Genomic DNA, 15,402 nt, shown 5'->3' on the forward strand with positions numbered 1-15,402 from the left:
ATTTTACTCTCTTCTGTCCACGCTATTCTTAAAGAGATGGGAATACCAAGCCACCTACTTACCTGCCTCCTGAGAAACCTGTATAGAGATCAGGCAGCAACTATTAGAACTGGACTTGGAACAATGGACTTGTTCCACGTTGGGAAAGGAGTACGATAAGGCTAGAACTCTGAAATCAAGGTGGCAGCCCGGCCATGCTCTCCGAGGGCGTTAGATAAGGAGTCTGCCTTGCCTCTTCCAGCCTCTGCTGACTGCTTGCAGTCCCTGGTGTTCCCTGCCTTGTAGCAGCAAAACTCTCTTCTCTGCCTCTGTTGTCACGGGGCCTTCTTCCTTCTGGGTGTGTCCGTGTCCAAATTTCCTTCTTATAACCATATCAGTCACTGGAGTTAGGACTCTCCCTAATCCAGTTTGACATCTTACCTTGATTACACCTGCAAAGACCCTGTTTCAAATAAGCTAACACTGACAGGTTCTGAGTGAACGTGAATTCGGGGGAGCACTGTTCAGATCAGTGCAGACCTGCACATCCAGTCCGTCCACAAGTCTTACTCCTCCATCTCCAACAGTTCTTACCATTCCCGCCCCAGCCTTTGTCCAAGCCTTTGTCCCCTGGTTTACTGCCTCATTCCTGGCCTCTCCCACTCCACTTTGCCCACTCCTGTGCATACTACCTAAGGGAGCCGGAGTGACCTGTTCAGAGTGTCAATGAGGTCATGATTCCCTGGCACAGGGCCCTCTGGTGGCTTCCCGGTACCCAAGAAGACAATCCAGCTCTTTCACTTGACTTGGGAGATGCTCAGTGGTCTTACCTGCTCTCCAACTTCGTCTCCTTTCTTTGGATCCCATATTCACCAGGCCCCAGCCACACTGGGCCGCTTTCTGGCCCTCCATCAGGCTGAACTGTCTCATGGCCTCCTATTCACTGTTCTGCTTGAAATGCTCTTCCCCTGGATCTTCATATGACTGTTGCCTTTTCATTGTTCATGTCCCAGCTCGCCTGTCCCAGTCCCCTCCTTACAGAGGCCTTCCCAACCCAGCCTAACAAATGTTCTCTCTCTTCCTGTGTGTGTGTCTCTGTTGCTTTCTCTTTCTTTATCTCTGCCTCTCTCTTTCTTTGTCTCTCTGTCTCACACACACACACACACACACACACACACACACACACGCCTGTTTACTTCCCACATAGCTTTTCTTTTCAATATCTGAATTTACCTTATTCATTTGTTTATAGATAATATCACTGACATGATTTATTACTCATTATTTCTGTCTCCCTCGGTAAAGCATAAATTCCTGTAAACAGCTAATTAGCTTCCTGTTGTCCACCGCTGTACCCCAGTTCCTATGAAAGAGATTGGCATAAAGACTCTCAGCCAGTATTTTGTGTCTGATAAAATGGGCTCTCTTTGTATTCTGTGGCTTCCACCCTCTCTCCCAAGGTATGTTTCACTTTCTACTGGCAGAATCTATCGTTTTAATACACTGAAACTTTTTGTGGACAGTCTAATGTTAACATTTGAGGGGGAGAAAAGGGCCGGTTTTTATGCCCCCTCCCCAGCCATCCCTAAAAATTCTCTGCAGTGGCTTCTTCAGAACAGCTCAGCTCATTCTGTGGCTGTCCCCTCTCCTTGCACACACAAGTGCCTGTTCCTTCACCACTGTATACGCATTTGATACACCTCCCAGAATCGGGAGCTGTCACTCCTTGCCTCACCCTCTGCCTCCATGGAAAAGCTTTTCTAAACGTGTGTATAGGCTCTGTAGAAAGAAATGTAGAAGGATTTGGAAAATTACTATTGTTTGGGTTTGTGGGGAGATGTCGCCTAATGCAAGGACAGGAATGTTGTTCCACATCACGCTGGTGAGCTGGCTGTTATCCGGAAGGGGTAGCAGACAGCCATCAGAGAATTCAGACTAACATACTGAAGAACCATCCTCCTTGTTTTTCAGATAGTTGGTTATGAAGTTGGGCCGAAAAGGAAATAATCGGGAAATTTAAAGTTTTGTTCTTTTTGTTTTTTGTTGTTCCTTATGTTAACCATTTCTAGAGCATTTACTGTATTTTCCAAGGCCTGGGTAATACTGGTTTTGCTATCAAGAAACTCTGACCATGAGTGTTAGATTTCTTGATTTCCTTTAATAGATGGCCACATTTTGATTTTCAGAGTGGTTGATGTTATTGGCTCCCACAAATCATTATCACCTCTTAGTTTCTAGACTATCTCTCTTCTTCTTGTCTCAGCAGTTTTCTTGACAACTCATTTAAATTTGCTTACTTTCTGGCTTTACATCTTACCTGCACCTCAAAGGACCCCATTCTGCCTTGGCAGAAGTCACCGTCTCCCTCCGTACTGGCTCTGTGTCCTTGTATCTCTACGTCAGCACAGAAACTGACGGCAGCCGCAGTGGGAGGCCTGGAGCTTAAACAGCAATAAACACGGGCAGCCAGGACGTCTCGTGTCTCAGTGGGAAGAGGCTGGATTTTAGAATCTGATGACCTCACCATAAATCCTGGCTTTGCTCTTACCATCTGTGACCTTAGGTAACTATTCGGGCTTCTCTGAGCCTCAGTTTCCTCATCTGTAAAGACAAAGAATCTGTTTTATACAATTGTGAGAATTAAAAGAAGTAACACCCAATGGTTCTCAATAAGTTTTGTTTTAAATTTAGTATATAACCATTTCTTCAAGAATCTAAGCAGCACATATTTTTTTAAAAATCCATGAGAACAGTTCAGCTGACAATCTTAGTCGAGAAAATCTTACTGATTTTCTTGAAAGGTGAAAGCAAAGAGAAGATATTGGTTTTGTCATTCTTCATGTATTTTTCATCACAAATGATGATAGACCTGCTGAACTTCTTTTCCTCATTCTATTATTCAAGGATGTGTTTATTGCAATTAATCGCACTTGGAAAAAAAAAATCTCAGGTTAAATGGAGTAAAGAGAAGAACTTAACAACTCGAAAGATAAGGACACACTTATAGACAAATTTTTAGAAAAATCTCACTATGCATAATTTGTTCGTTGCCTCATCAATGTCTTGCCCTATAACACCTTTGAGAAACAGCCTTTTCATATTTCTGGCCATGTGCTTTGAGTGGGAGCTACCTCCTCCAGACACACACACACACTCATGCACACATGCATCTCCTTGCCATCTCTGACACCTCCCCACTATTGCCATAGGGATCAATTTGAGGAAGGCATATGATGTAGTCAGTGAAACGCAAAGATATTTTAGAGGATTTCTAGGTTACACATTTCTTTATCTTTAGTGGAAGCTACCAGAAAGAATGCCTTGTCATCCTCTGGATGCTGTTATATGAGGTAATATGATGATATGATTAGCAAGGCCTTACCCATTTTTGGTACCTGGAAATGAGAGCAGAATAAAAGCACTTAAGAGAAATAGACATGGACCAGACTAACATGTACCTCTGACTCAAATGGGATCTGAGTCTAGAACCATCCCCAGATGTATAAAATAGCAATTCCCTTTTTACTCTAAGCCAGTTTTGTTGCTGGTGAATTTAAGGTTCTCGCTTTGTTGTGAAAGAATTCAGAGATGAAATGATAGGTAAGTAGATTTGTTTAAAGAGAAACACACTCTACAGACAGTGTGGGCCTCCTCAAAACGCAAGAGCGGCCCTGAAATATGGTGTGGTTAGTTTTTATGGGCTGGGTAATTTCATAGGTTAATGAGTAGGAGGATTATTCCAATTATTTAGGGGGAAGCGGCAGAAAGTTCCAGGAATTGGGCCATCACCCACTTTTTGACCTTTTTAGGTTAGCCTCAGAACTGTTAGGCGTGTCATTTAGCATGTTAATATATTACAGTATCACTGCTGCTGCTGCTAAGTCACTTCAGTCGTGTCCAACTCTGTGTGACCCCATAGACGGCAGCCCACCAGGCTCCCCCATCCCTGGGATTCTCCAGGCAAGAACACTGGAGTGGGTTGCCATTTCCTTCTCCAACGCATGAAAGTGAAAAGTGAAAGGGAAGTCGCTCATTTGTGTCCGACTCTTCGCGACCCCATGGACTGCAGCCTGCTAGGCTCCTATGTCCATGGGATTTTCCAGGCAAGCGTACTGGAGTGGGGTGCCATTGCCTTCTCTGTTACAGTATCAGAGTAAGTGTCTAATGAGGCTCAAGGTCTAGTGGAAGTGAGATCTTCTGCCATCTGGGACCCAGTTGGTCCTACCAGTCTTTGTCATGTCCTTCGCTATGTCAGTCTTTTAAAGGTTGTGCCCTGCCCCTGTCCCTCCTGTTTCAGTTTGAATTGGGTGTTCTGTCCTTTTGCAAACAAAAGATTGCCAGGGAAGAAACCATTAAAATGGGAGTAACTGAATGTACTGGTATATTACTACAGCAAACATCCTACCATGTATGAACTAAGGTTCAATTTCTGAAATTGTAGCTATTATTCTAGATTATCTCTCAAAAATGAGTCTGTCAGTTTATAGACTGAGTGAATGCTGTTATCATGATGTTCAGCACAGTGTATGTGCAAATCTGCTTGTCTGCATTAGGTGTTGTTTTTTTTTTTTTTTTTTAGTTTATTAGCTCATAAAGCCCCTTCATAACTAGGAAAATATTCTAGACTTGGTTCAGTGGGCAATAGGGAGACATTAGAAGTACTTGGTGCTGGAGCAGTAACAAATTAGAGGGATATTTGCAGTTATTGTTGAAGAGACAGTGCCTTGCTCATTTGCAGGGTTTCGAATTACACACCTTTGGTGTTTTTCTTGTTTGAAGGCTGTCTTCTCCCCATTTAAAAAACCATGAGAGCAGGGGCCACATCTCTTGTTCACCAGGTGAACATAGGTATTATTCACAGGACAATGGACCTGTGAACAGATATTCAGGACAGGACTGTCTATATTTCTGCACAGGACCTGGAACATAGATATTGATGGGATAACTGAATTATGGATGAGAATGAAGAGAAGGCAGAGAGAATGGGGACACAGGAACATGTAGGAGATAAGAAGCCACAACCCATGTATGAGGTGCCTAGACGCAGGGTCATAGCAGGAGACTGGAGAAGAAAGGCATCAGTCTGACAGATGCCACCAAAAAGTCAACAGTGTTTGTTGACTGAATGGGAAAAACCAAGGAAATACAGAGAGGAGTGAGGTTTCCCACCCGAGAAGCAGAAACCGTGGCTGTTCCATTGACTCAAAGGCAAGTTGGGATGGGGAGGAGCATGAGAGAAAAAAGTTTTTTTTGATTTTTGGATTTTTTTTTACGAGAGAAGAATGTGTCATTCATATAGAAATGTAAGAAGGATTTCTTTCAAGGAATGAAGGATTTGGGGGAATGATGGAACTTGAGGTGTCAGGTTGGAATATGTAAAAAAACCGTGGGAGAGAATTATGTTCCCGAAGGAGTGAGAACTGGTTGGAGTCACCTTAAGAACAGACCAGAAATGGAAGAGGAGTGTCCTCTGCTTGTTCCTTCAGACTTGTTTCAGAGTAAAGAACAGACTTAGTTTTCTAGAATTTCTGGGAAATTAATGCAGATAGTTTAAACATAATACTCATAATCAGATTGTCCATATTAGTCACTTTTAGACTTTTATTGCAACCCACTCTTAAATACGGTTTACATTTTGACCCACACATGCACACACACGACTGGTACAAAATTTTCTCTGACGAATATGCACTCTCACTATATACAGTCTACTCAGTTTTCATCTATTTCACTGTTAAAGCTGGTAACAATCCACTAAATTGATCTCACTCCCCATTAATAGATCATATCTGGAAGTTTTAAAAGCCCTGGTCTATGTGAAGGTCACATAAGAAATGTAGTGAATTTGATTTAATTTGAGAAAAATTAAATTCTGATTAGATAAAAGTTTTTGTTTAAAATCCATTATCATAATAAAACTCTATAATGGCACTATGTTCTTATAGCTCTTCAAAATTTAGAAAGAATTAAAAGGAAAGCAGTTACTTTTCCAGAACATTCAAAAGGCTTCTTATCTTGGAGCTTTCATAGTATTTACCAACTTGTAAATAAAATTTAAAGTCTGAACTTTGGATGCAGGCTATGAGGTGCAGTTAAAAGCACTCTGGCTTTGGAAATGGACAGACCTGGGCTCAAGTCCTGGATCGGCCGCTTATTTTGTTGTTTTTTTATTTATGTATTTTTGGCTGCTCTGCATCTTCGTTGCTGTGCACGGGCGCTCTCTAGTTTCGGTGTGCGGGCCTCTCCTTGCAGTGATTTTTCTTTTTGCAGAACATAGGCTCCAGGACATGTAGGCTTCACTAGATACAGCTCACAGGCTCCAGAGGTCAGGCTTAGTAGTTGAGCCAGTGGGCTTATTGGCTCCACAACTGTGGGGTCTTCCCAGACGAGGGATCAAACTGGCATCCTCTGCATTTCGAGGTGGACCGACCACCAGGGAAGCTCCTGCACTTATTAACTCTGTGACCTTTGCCAAGTTTCTTAATCTCTCTGAATTCCTGTTTCTTTGTCTGTAAGTGGGAAAAGCAACATTTACTCTACTCAGTTGCTATTGTTGCTGAAGAATTCTTGTTGACCACATTTCTTATAGAACTTCCCTTGTGGCTCAGCTGGTAAAGAATCCTCCTACAATGCGGGAGACAGTTCGATCTCTGGGTCCGGAAGATCCCCTGGAGAAGAGGCTACCCATTCCAGTATTCTGGCCTGGAGAATTCCATGGATTGTGTAGGCAATAGGGTCGCAAAGAGTTGGACGTGACTGAGTGACTTTCACACACATAGTACTTATGGCCTGATACTTGTTACTTGGTGGACATGCAATAAATGGTAATTGTTATTATTACAAGGGCTAAAGTACAGACAACTTGTAAAGCTGCTAGCACAGTGCCTGGCATAAGGCAGCAATAAATATGGATGATCTTTCTATGCCAACAACCAAAAAGGAATACAGTTGTAAGCCAAGTATGTAGAAATGTACAAACCAATTATATGATTTTATATTACATACAATTTTTAAAGAAAGATATTTACTGGATAAAGTAAAGTGCATGGATAACATTGATGTTATTGGAGAGATTGAGTCTCATTTGTATAACGTGAGAAATTATTCTCCACTGTTGTGGCATTTTTCTTAATTCCCCCACCGATGTAATCATTAAAGTGATCTCAATGCATTCATTCAATAAACCTAAGTTTATTAAGACCTACAATGCCAGGTACTGGGGATAAAAACACAATAAGAAACAGTTTCTAGAAGTGTGGTTAAAATAAACAATAGTTAGCATTTACTTTCACTCCCAGGCACCCCGTCCCCATGGACCACTGACATCAACACTCTCTTTGTGCTGTTTGGGTCTTCTTGATTGACATTCCACACCACATCAGAGGATGGCCCAAAGATGCTCTGTTGGTCTTCACAACAGTCCACTTCTTGATGATCTACTTTCCAGGTTAAAAAACCTCACCATGTTCAAGAATTCCTTGGTTGTTTTTTTTTGTCAATTTGCCCTCAGGCAACGTCAGGGTAGCCCTAACTGAACAAGCCCATAATCCACCTACGTGTCATCTTACTTCCATCTCACTGTTATTTTACTTGCCTCTTCCAAGTAGGCAGTGAAGTTAACTATCACATCATTTGAAGAAAAAAAATGAAAGTTTTCCTGCTTTCCTATATTTTAAAATGTCCTTGCATCCCTCCTCACCACTTTTACTGTCTGCCTGCTTGTGATAGATTTCATATCCATAGTCATCATAGTGATATGGTGGGAAAATGCCCTTAATTCAGATCCATAGGATCTGTAGACACTTTCTGATAGTTTTCATTGGGAGCGATGCAGTTTTTGTTAAGAAAAATAACTGCTGAGTGCCTGTGTGCAAAACTGAAGGGCCTACAAAGATGCTTGAGATCAAATCCCTTCACCAGGGAATGTATAGTTTAATGAGAGAGATGTCACATGTACCACCGTCTGTAAGGGACAGAATGACTTACGAGGTGTCTGGGGGAAGGACCATAAAGGTGAATCTCATTCTTAACTTCACATACCCAGTGATTTGCTTCTTACCACTTTTCTAGATGACTTTTGTTGCCCAAATTAGCCCATCTGACTAGTGCCTACAACTAAAAAACAGCCCAAGCATGAATTGGAAAGACAGGAATCTCGTGGTGGCAGTATTTCACACGTGTGATGTTAGTAAAATAAAACCTCCTGGCATCTGTAGAGTTTGGTTGGTCTGTCACACTTGACAAGGGAAAGATTTGTAAAACTCCACAAAGAGTTTCTGTTTGGTTTTACAAAAAGTGGCTTAACCCCCCGGGGGTGGATCCATGACTGTAGGACAGATTGGCTTCTACATGGGTGTCGCCACCAATTGGCTGTGTGGTTCGCATTTCAATTTGGAAATACATATTGCTCAAGCAGCCCCCAGCTTGTACGGTGGCTTACAATAAGGAGGAAGTCTGGCAAGTTGCAAAAAATGGTTGCTCTGATCAAAGAGCTTTAAAGTCTGTGAAAAACGGGCATCTTTCATTGCTTGATCAACAGATGGACATCTTTGATCTTAGAAGTACTCTTATCAATTCTGTTTAAACTGCCAATTTAGAAATTCCCGACACCAGATACATAAACCATCTCTCTGAGGGGATATCTCTAGTAAATCCTGAAGGTCAAGTTTTATTAGTGGAGTTACAGCTTACTCATGAACTGAAATTGCCTTAATGGGACTGTTATGTGCTAAGCTGATACATGGGATCTTGATGTAATTTTGCACATGGGTTCATGCTCCTGATCAGAGCACCTATCTCCCCTTTTTCCTGTTTTCTACCTCTTTAGCTCTTTGTATTGCAGCTGGTTAGGGCTTTCCTGATGGCTTAGAGGGTAAAGAATCTGCCTGCAATGCAGGAGATACAGGTTCGATTCCTAGGTTGGGAAGACTCTCTGGAGGAGGAAATGGCTAACCCACTCCAATATTCTTTGCCTAAAAATTCCATGGGCAGATGAACCTGGTGGGCTACTACCCATGAGGTTGCAAATTTTCAGATCTCTTTACAGTTTGCTCCTTTCTGTATTTAACTGGGTCTAGCTCGTGTTTATTTATATTTTTCTATCCATGTTTTGGGCTTCCCTTGTAGTTCAGACAGGTAAAGAATCCACCCGCAGTGCAGGAGACCCAGGTTTGATCCCTGGGTCGGGAAGAATCCCCTGGAGAAGGGAATGGCTACCCATTCCTGTATTCTTGCCTGAAGAATTCCATGAACAGAGAAGCCTGGCGGGCTATAGTCCTTAGGGCGGCAAAGAGTCGGACACGACTGAGTGACTAACAAATCCATGTTTTAAATTTCAACTTGTCTATTTTTCAGCAATAATTGAAAGAATAATTCTGTTAATTTGAAGACATTTTATGATCTTATAAAACTTAAAATAGTTTAAATTCTTTTCACATGTTTTTAGTTCACACTTTTATATCTTTAGTCTTAAGCATCCTACTTTAGGATACTTGAAATTTTTGGTGGCGGTGGAGGGGTGGGATGAGGTGGGGAGTTCCTGATCCCCTGTGTCTATGGACCCTTGTTTATGGTGGATGGCTTATTTGTTTTGTGCTTTGGGATTGTGAGTTTTTCCTACGGGTCTTTCTTGTTGGTCATCCAGTACAGGCTGAGGGTAAGCTCATGTCCCTCCGGAGAGGTTTTGTGTATGCTTTTGTCAGGGCGCCAGAGTTATCGCTGGCCATGGCCCCCCGGTAATGGTTCATTCTGAGCTTCAAACCCACACGAGGTGGGCCTGCGGTTATCTGTTCTCGGCAGGGGGGAGTTCACTCCCCTGAGATCCAGGCTAAAATAGTCAAGTTTCTTAACTACCTCCTTGTGCAGGCTGGAGAATTTCTTTTCTGAGTCCTCCCTCTCGGGCAGAGGGGGTGGTCTGATGAGAATTCCAGCACCCACACTTCCTGAAGGCCCTGGGGCTTCTTCTCTTGAGTCACGTGGATTCACAATCCACATTTCCTGTTACCAAGGCTGGTAACCTACTCTCCTCTCAGAGCAGTAGTTCAGAGACTTAGTTCTTTTTTTCAAGTCTCTCTGTGTTTGACTCTGGAAAACTCCTTATCTTCTTGAGAACTGAGCTATGCATTTAAAAAGATATTATATTTTCCCCAGAATTTCTAAGATTTTAACATCAAAAAGTTTTTTGTTTTTTCAATGTCTGTTTCACCAAGAGCACATCAGCATCCTCTGACAGTGTCTTCTAGTGGGTGGAAGACACCTGTCCACATCCAAAGAGGAGTGTGGGGAAAGGACCTCTGCTTTTTAGAAGTGTATGCCCTTTTTGGTCTAACTCATCTGTAGGCTCTGAGGACTGTTCATTCAGTCTTTTATTCAGTCACCCTTACCTTTACAGCACATTCAGTAATTACTGATTTCCTACTATACAAGCTTGCATTCATTTATTCAGCAAACATATATTGTGTCTAGCTTCTGCTACATGCCACGTATGTGCTCATGCTCAGCAAAAACTTACCTGATCCCTGTCTTCATGGAGGACACAAATACTGATCAGAAAATCATATAGATAAAATGTGTAAAATTGCAAATATGGCCAGTGTCCGGAAATAAATGTGCATGTTGTTGTGAGATGTGCAATGCGGGAGTTACCTGGTTCAGGCCCTTAAAGGCTTTTTGGGGGACGTGAAGTAACTAAGAGTGGCTTTCACTGAGTAAAAAGCAAAGTGATAATTGTGCCAGATACGGAGCAGTATATACAAAGACCTTGGGGTGAGGATAAGGGACTGAAAGAAGGGTGGTTAATTGGAAGAGGAAATTGTGAAAAGAATAAGGTCTCAGAAAAGGCTGAAAGGGAGCTAAGAGCCGAACCATGGAAGACGTTGAAGGCTGTGTTAAGGAGTTTTGTGTCATTAAGGGCTTTAAACAGGGGAATGACACATCTAATTTGCCCTTTGGAAGATCGTTCTGATTTCAGAAAAGAGAACAAATTTGAGGAGGCAGGAGTGACAGTGAGGCTAGTTAGGAGGCTGTTGTCAGTAGACTAGATAAGAATTGGTAGAGCTCAGTGCCAGTTTTGGCTTTGTAAATACAAAGACATGGACAGATCTGAGATTTATTTAGCAGGTAAAACTATCGAGGAGAAGCAGAGAGGCGGGCCAAGAACTATTCCAAAGTTCCAGGCTTACATAACTGGATGGCTGGTGGTGGTCCTTTACTGAGATGGGGAACACCAGAAGAGAACAAGGTTTGATGGAAAGGCCAGGGGGTTTCCTTTTGCATGTATTGAGTTTGAGGTTTTTGAAAAATCTAAGAGGCATTTGGATTCATGGATCCAGAGTCCAGAGAAGAAAACTAAGGATGTAATTATGAGAGTAATCTTCATAGGTGATCATTAAATGAGATTTCCTATGGAGAGATGATAAGTTGTTGTTGTTCACTTGCCAAGTCGTGTCTGACTCTTTTTGACTCCATGGACTGCAGCATGCCAGGCCTCCCTGTCCCTCACCATCTCCTGGAGGTTGCCTAAGTTCATGTCCATTGAATAGGTTATAGAAACGTAGAGGTTATTGGTAGTTGAGTGGGGGCTGCTTTGGTGGTAAGAAGGGGTAAGAAGCTAGGAGTAGGATGTACAGTGAGTAGGAGATGAAATGAAATCAGTGACTGTGGACAGTTTTTAAGAACTTTCCCAGTGAAGTTATGTGAGATTTGAATTAATTTTTTAAAAAATAATGGCAGTTATTTATTTCTTTACTTTTTTGGCCACACCACACGGCATGTTGGATCCCGGTTCCCTGACCAGGAATCAAACTCAGGCCCACTGCAGTAGAAACGCAGATTCTTAACCACTGGAACCACCAGGGAAGTCCCCTTGAATTCATTTTTAAAGGAAACAAGTCACTTAGTTATGACTGGAAAGCAAAATCTTTTAAAATAGAGAATAAGTAGAAAATATTAAAATGGTTTCTTGATAGTGAAGAGGTGGCCAAGATAGAAACATAGGCTGGCACAGAGATGAAGACTCTGACCCAAGATTGAGTTGTAATAATAGCTACCATTTATTGCACTCTCACTGTTTTCCCAAGTGCCACTCTAAATGCTTAACTAGCTTAATCTCCAAAAAGTCTCTGCAGTTGATACACTTATTCCGTCCAGGACATGAGGAAGCTGATCACCAGAGAGGAGCTGTAACTTACACCGTAGGAGGACAGGGATTTCAACCCAGTCTGGCTGTGGAGGTCATGTTCTTAGGTGCTTGTGTGCTAAGTTGCTTCAGTCGTGTCCAACTCTGCACAACCCTATAGACTAGCCCGCCAGGCTCCTTTGTCCATGGGATTCTCCAGGCAAGAATACTGGAGTGGGTTGCCATGCCCTCCTCCAAGGGATTTTCCTGACTCAGGGATTGAACCCAAGTTTCTTACATCCTCATGTGTTGGCAGGTGGATTCTTTACCACTAGCGTCACCTGGGAAGCTCCTTCTGCTTCTCAATATGTGAGTGCACAGCAAAGTATTTATATCATCTGTGAACCAAGGTATGAGCTTATCCGTCTACAAATAGTGAAAATATCTGTGGTTACATGACTCTGGAGCAAAAGTATAAACTAATGTTAGCTCAAATACTTTGTTAAAACTCCTTCTTGGCATAAGTGGAAATGTCACTAGACCATCTGTAGCTTTAATCAGTGACCGTTAATAAATATGTGCACATTATTCATTTAATTGTACCTGTAACTATGTGGTGGCCTCTGAGGGCATCACAGGTAAGTAAGCAGAATCCATGACCAGCTGAAGCCACTTACTCCTCTGCCAAGACGTGTCATTTGTGAGTGGCATTAAGCAGTGTCCCAAAATAAGTGACCTTTTCCAGGTCCCCAGGGATTGGCTTTAACTACAACATGTGTGTTTCTTTTCCTCCCAAGGATTTAACAACTCCGAGAGAACATGCGACAAAGAGTTTATTATACGTAGAACAGCCACCAATCGAGTACTGAACGTTCTCCGTCACTGGGTCTCAAAGCACGCACAGGTAATTCAGTAGCCTCGGTAATTACTTTCAAGGATTTTTTTTAAACACCAGCTTTAAAAATCATTAACAGCACCTCCTGATGCTTTCAAGTAGAGTTTGAAACCTTGGAAATAGAGCATGTTGAAGGGAAAAAACTCAAAGGTGGGCCTACAGGTCAAAGCAAGCAAATGTGTACCACCAGCATCCAGTGGTCCAGTTCTTCCAAGGGCAGGACACAGGAGGTGGAGCAGGACTCCCCCTTCTCTCATCTCTGCAGAACAGCACCCACTGTGGGTGCCAGCTGTCCTCTGCCACCTGGGAGCACTGTTCACAGGGCCCTCTCTATAAGTAGAGGTGGGTCAGTTGGGGTGGCACCTCATGGAGGTAAACAGCAGTCCCTGGAAGCAAGCAGCATTCTGGCACCAGACACGGGGGTGTTTCCTCAGCCTGATTCAGAAGACACTTTTGCCTTCACCTCCTTTGATGTTTTGTTTCGAGAACAGTTGACTCTTAGTTGAGGCATGTGGGATCCCGTTCCCGGACCAGGGACTGAACCTGGGCCCCCTACACTTGGAGTGTGAAGTCTTAGCCACCGGACCCCCAGGAAAGTCCCAACTCTTGAGCAATGTGGTGGTTAGGCGCGCCAGCCCTCTGTGCAGTGGAACACTTGTGTATAGTTTACATCTGGCCCTCTGTACCTGTGGTCCTGTGATGTACGTGGTTCCTCCACATCCACGGATTCAACCAACCTCAGACTGTGCAGTGTGGTAGTGCTTACAATTGAAAACAGTCTGCATACAAGTGGACCCACACAGTTCGAATCCGTTTCCCAAGAGTCTGCTGTATTCTGTTTTTAAATTGCATCATGCTCACAGGACACTTGCTTGTTTTCTATTTGTGCATATTCAGTGCAAGTTTATAGACTTTGTATCCATTTCACCATTTCACAAAATAAAGCAAGGGCCCCCTTTGTCTCATTGACTCAGGGCATGAATTGTGCCAATGTCCCCACTGTCAAATAAGTGGTGGGCCTTCCTGATGCAGGCTGGCTAGCACCCTGCAAGGGAAGTTGTGGAGAGAAAGGGGCCCTTCATGGCTCAGATCAGCACATGGGAAACATATAAAGTGCAAGTTAGCTAGTGAGTAGAGGGAAAAAATGCAAGGAATTCCCATGTTTCACTTCATTATATTCTCAGAGGCCGTCGTACTGAGGTTCTACTGCCTGGTCCTTGGTAATGACCGTTCATCAGAGAGAGTCTCGCGAGGGCCAGGCTCCTGAAAACCCTGTGGCAGGACAGTTCACTAATTGGAACAAGTGGGATGTGGACCTCACCACTAGCTGGCCCATGACAGCTCCTAAACAGTAATTAAAATAAAAACAAGTACAGCACATCAATAAAGGCTGTAAGCACTTCATCTTGTACATCTTAGATAAATAACAATGGATCCTATATGACTCAAATTCAGAGAACCATCCTTAGCTCGTTGGAAATGTCTAGTCTCTCTTCCACAATCTCAGTGAGCTGCTTTGAATCCCTTTTGCTTCACTGCAGATAAAACATGATAATGATGTTTCTCTGCCACCTGACCGTCCATCCTGTCATCTCTGATTTTTGACCCAGAGTCTTGGCTTCTGATTCCTGGGTCTGACAGTGGCTTGGAGATGCGGAGTAGTTTTGATAGACAAAGTTGAGCAGATGCTGTGTGGTTCTCTTCTCCAGTCAGAGCTTCGGCCCTGCAAGTTCATGCCAAGACTTGCAGTCACAGCACCGGTCACAGCCCAGGTTTCCCTGGTCCCAGCTCCTTCCTCTCCTCCACGTCTTCCCTCAAAAACTCCCCCACCTCCCTGTTAGCCTCAGTTTCCTTTTATCCCTTTTATCAATTCCCAGCACCCTCTTCCTCTAATGATCTCAAACAAGGGTCCCTCACAATTTACATATAATACTTACAGTAGCTAGAAAAGTACCTCAATTCAAATTACAGTAGACTGGGGTTATTTTACTTTTGGTAAAGACAGTTCATAGATAGGAAGAGATTGGTGTACTAAATCCATCACTTATAATTAAGAGATTCATAGTAAAGTGTTATCATCTGATTTAACAGCTACATTGTACATTTAGGTATACATGTGTGCATACAGGCAATATCAGGCTGAATAGCACCAAGCCATTAGCTACTGAAATAGAAAATGGATTGATACGAAAGCAAGAATCTCTTAATTCAGATTGTGTCCAAATGGCCTTTAGTTCTAATCCAAAAGCACCCCAGATAGATACAAGGAGATGATTGATAAATAAATGTTGTTGTTTAGTCACAGAGTCTTGCCCAACTCCTGTGACCCCATGGACTGCAGCCCATCAGGCTCCTCTGTCCATGAGATTCTCCAGGCAAGAATACTGGAGTGGGTTGCCATTTTCTTTCCCCA

The 15,402-nt window shown here is 42.9% G+C and overlaps 1 protein-coding gene across 1 annotated transcript in view; it reads left to right on the top strand.

Moving 5' to 3' along the window:
• The window catches only part of RASGRF2 (Ras protein specific guanine nucleotide releasing factor 2), a 248,628-nt gene that overhangs the window by 188,971 nt on the left and 44,255 nt on the right, over window positions 1-15,402 (top strand). Inside the window, exon 18 of the mRNA XM_052643635.1 lies at window positions 12,892-12,998. Coding sequence (XP_052499595.1) covers window positions 12,892-12,998 — 107 coding nt within the window. The remainder of the gene's footprint in view (window positions 1-12,891; window positions 12,999-15,402) is intronic.

Source organism: Budorcas taxicolor, chromosome 7 (genome assembly GCF_023091745.1).
Source record: "Budorcas taxicolor isolate Tak-1 chromosome 7, Takin1.1, whole genome shotgun sequence".
Taxonomy (NCBI): domain Eukaryota; kingdom Metazoa; phylum Chordata; class Mammalia; order Artiodactyla; family Bovidae; genus Budorcas; species Budorcas taxicolor.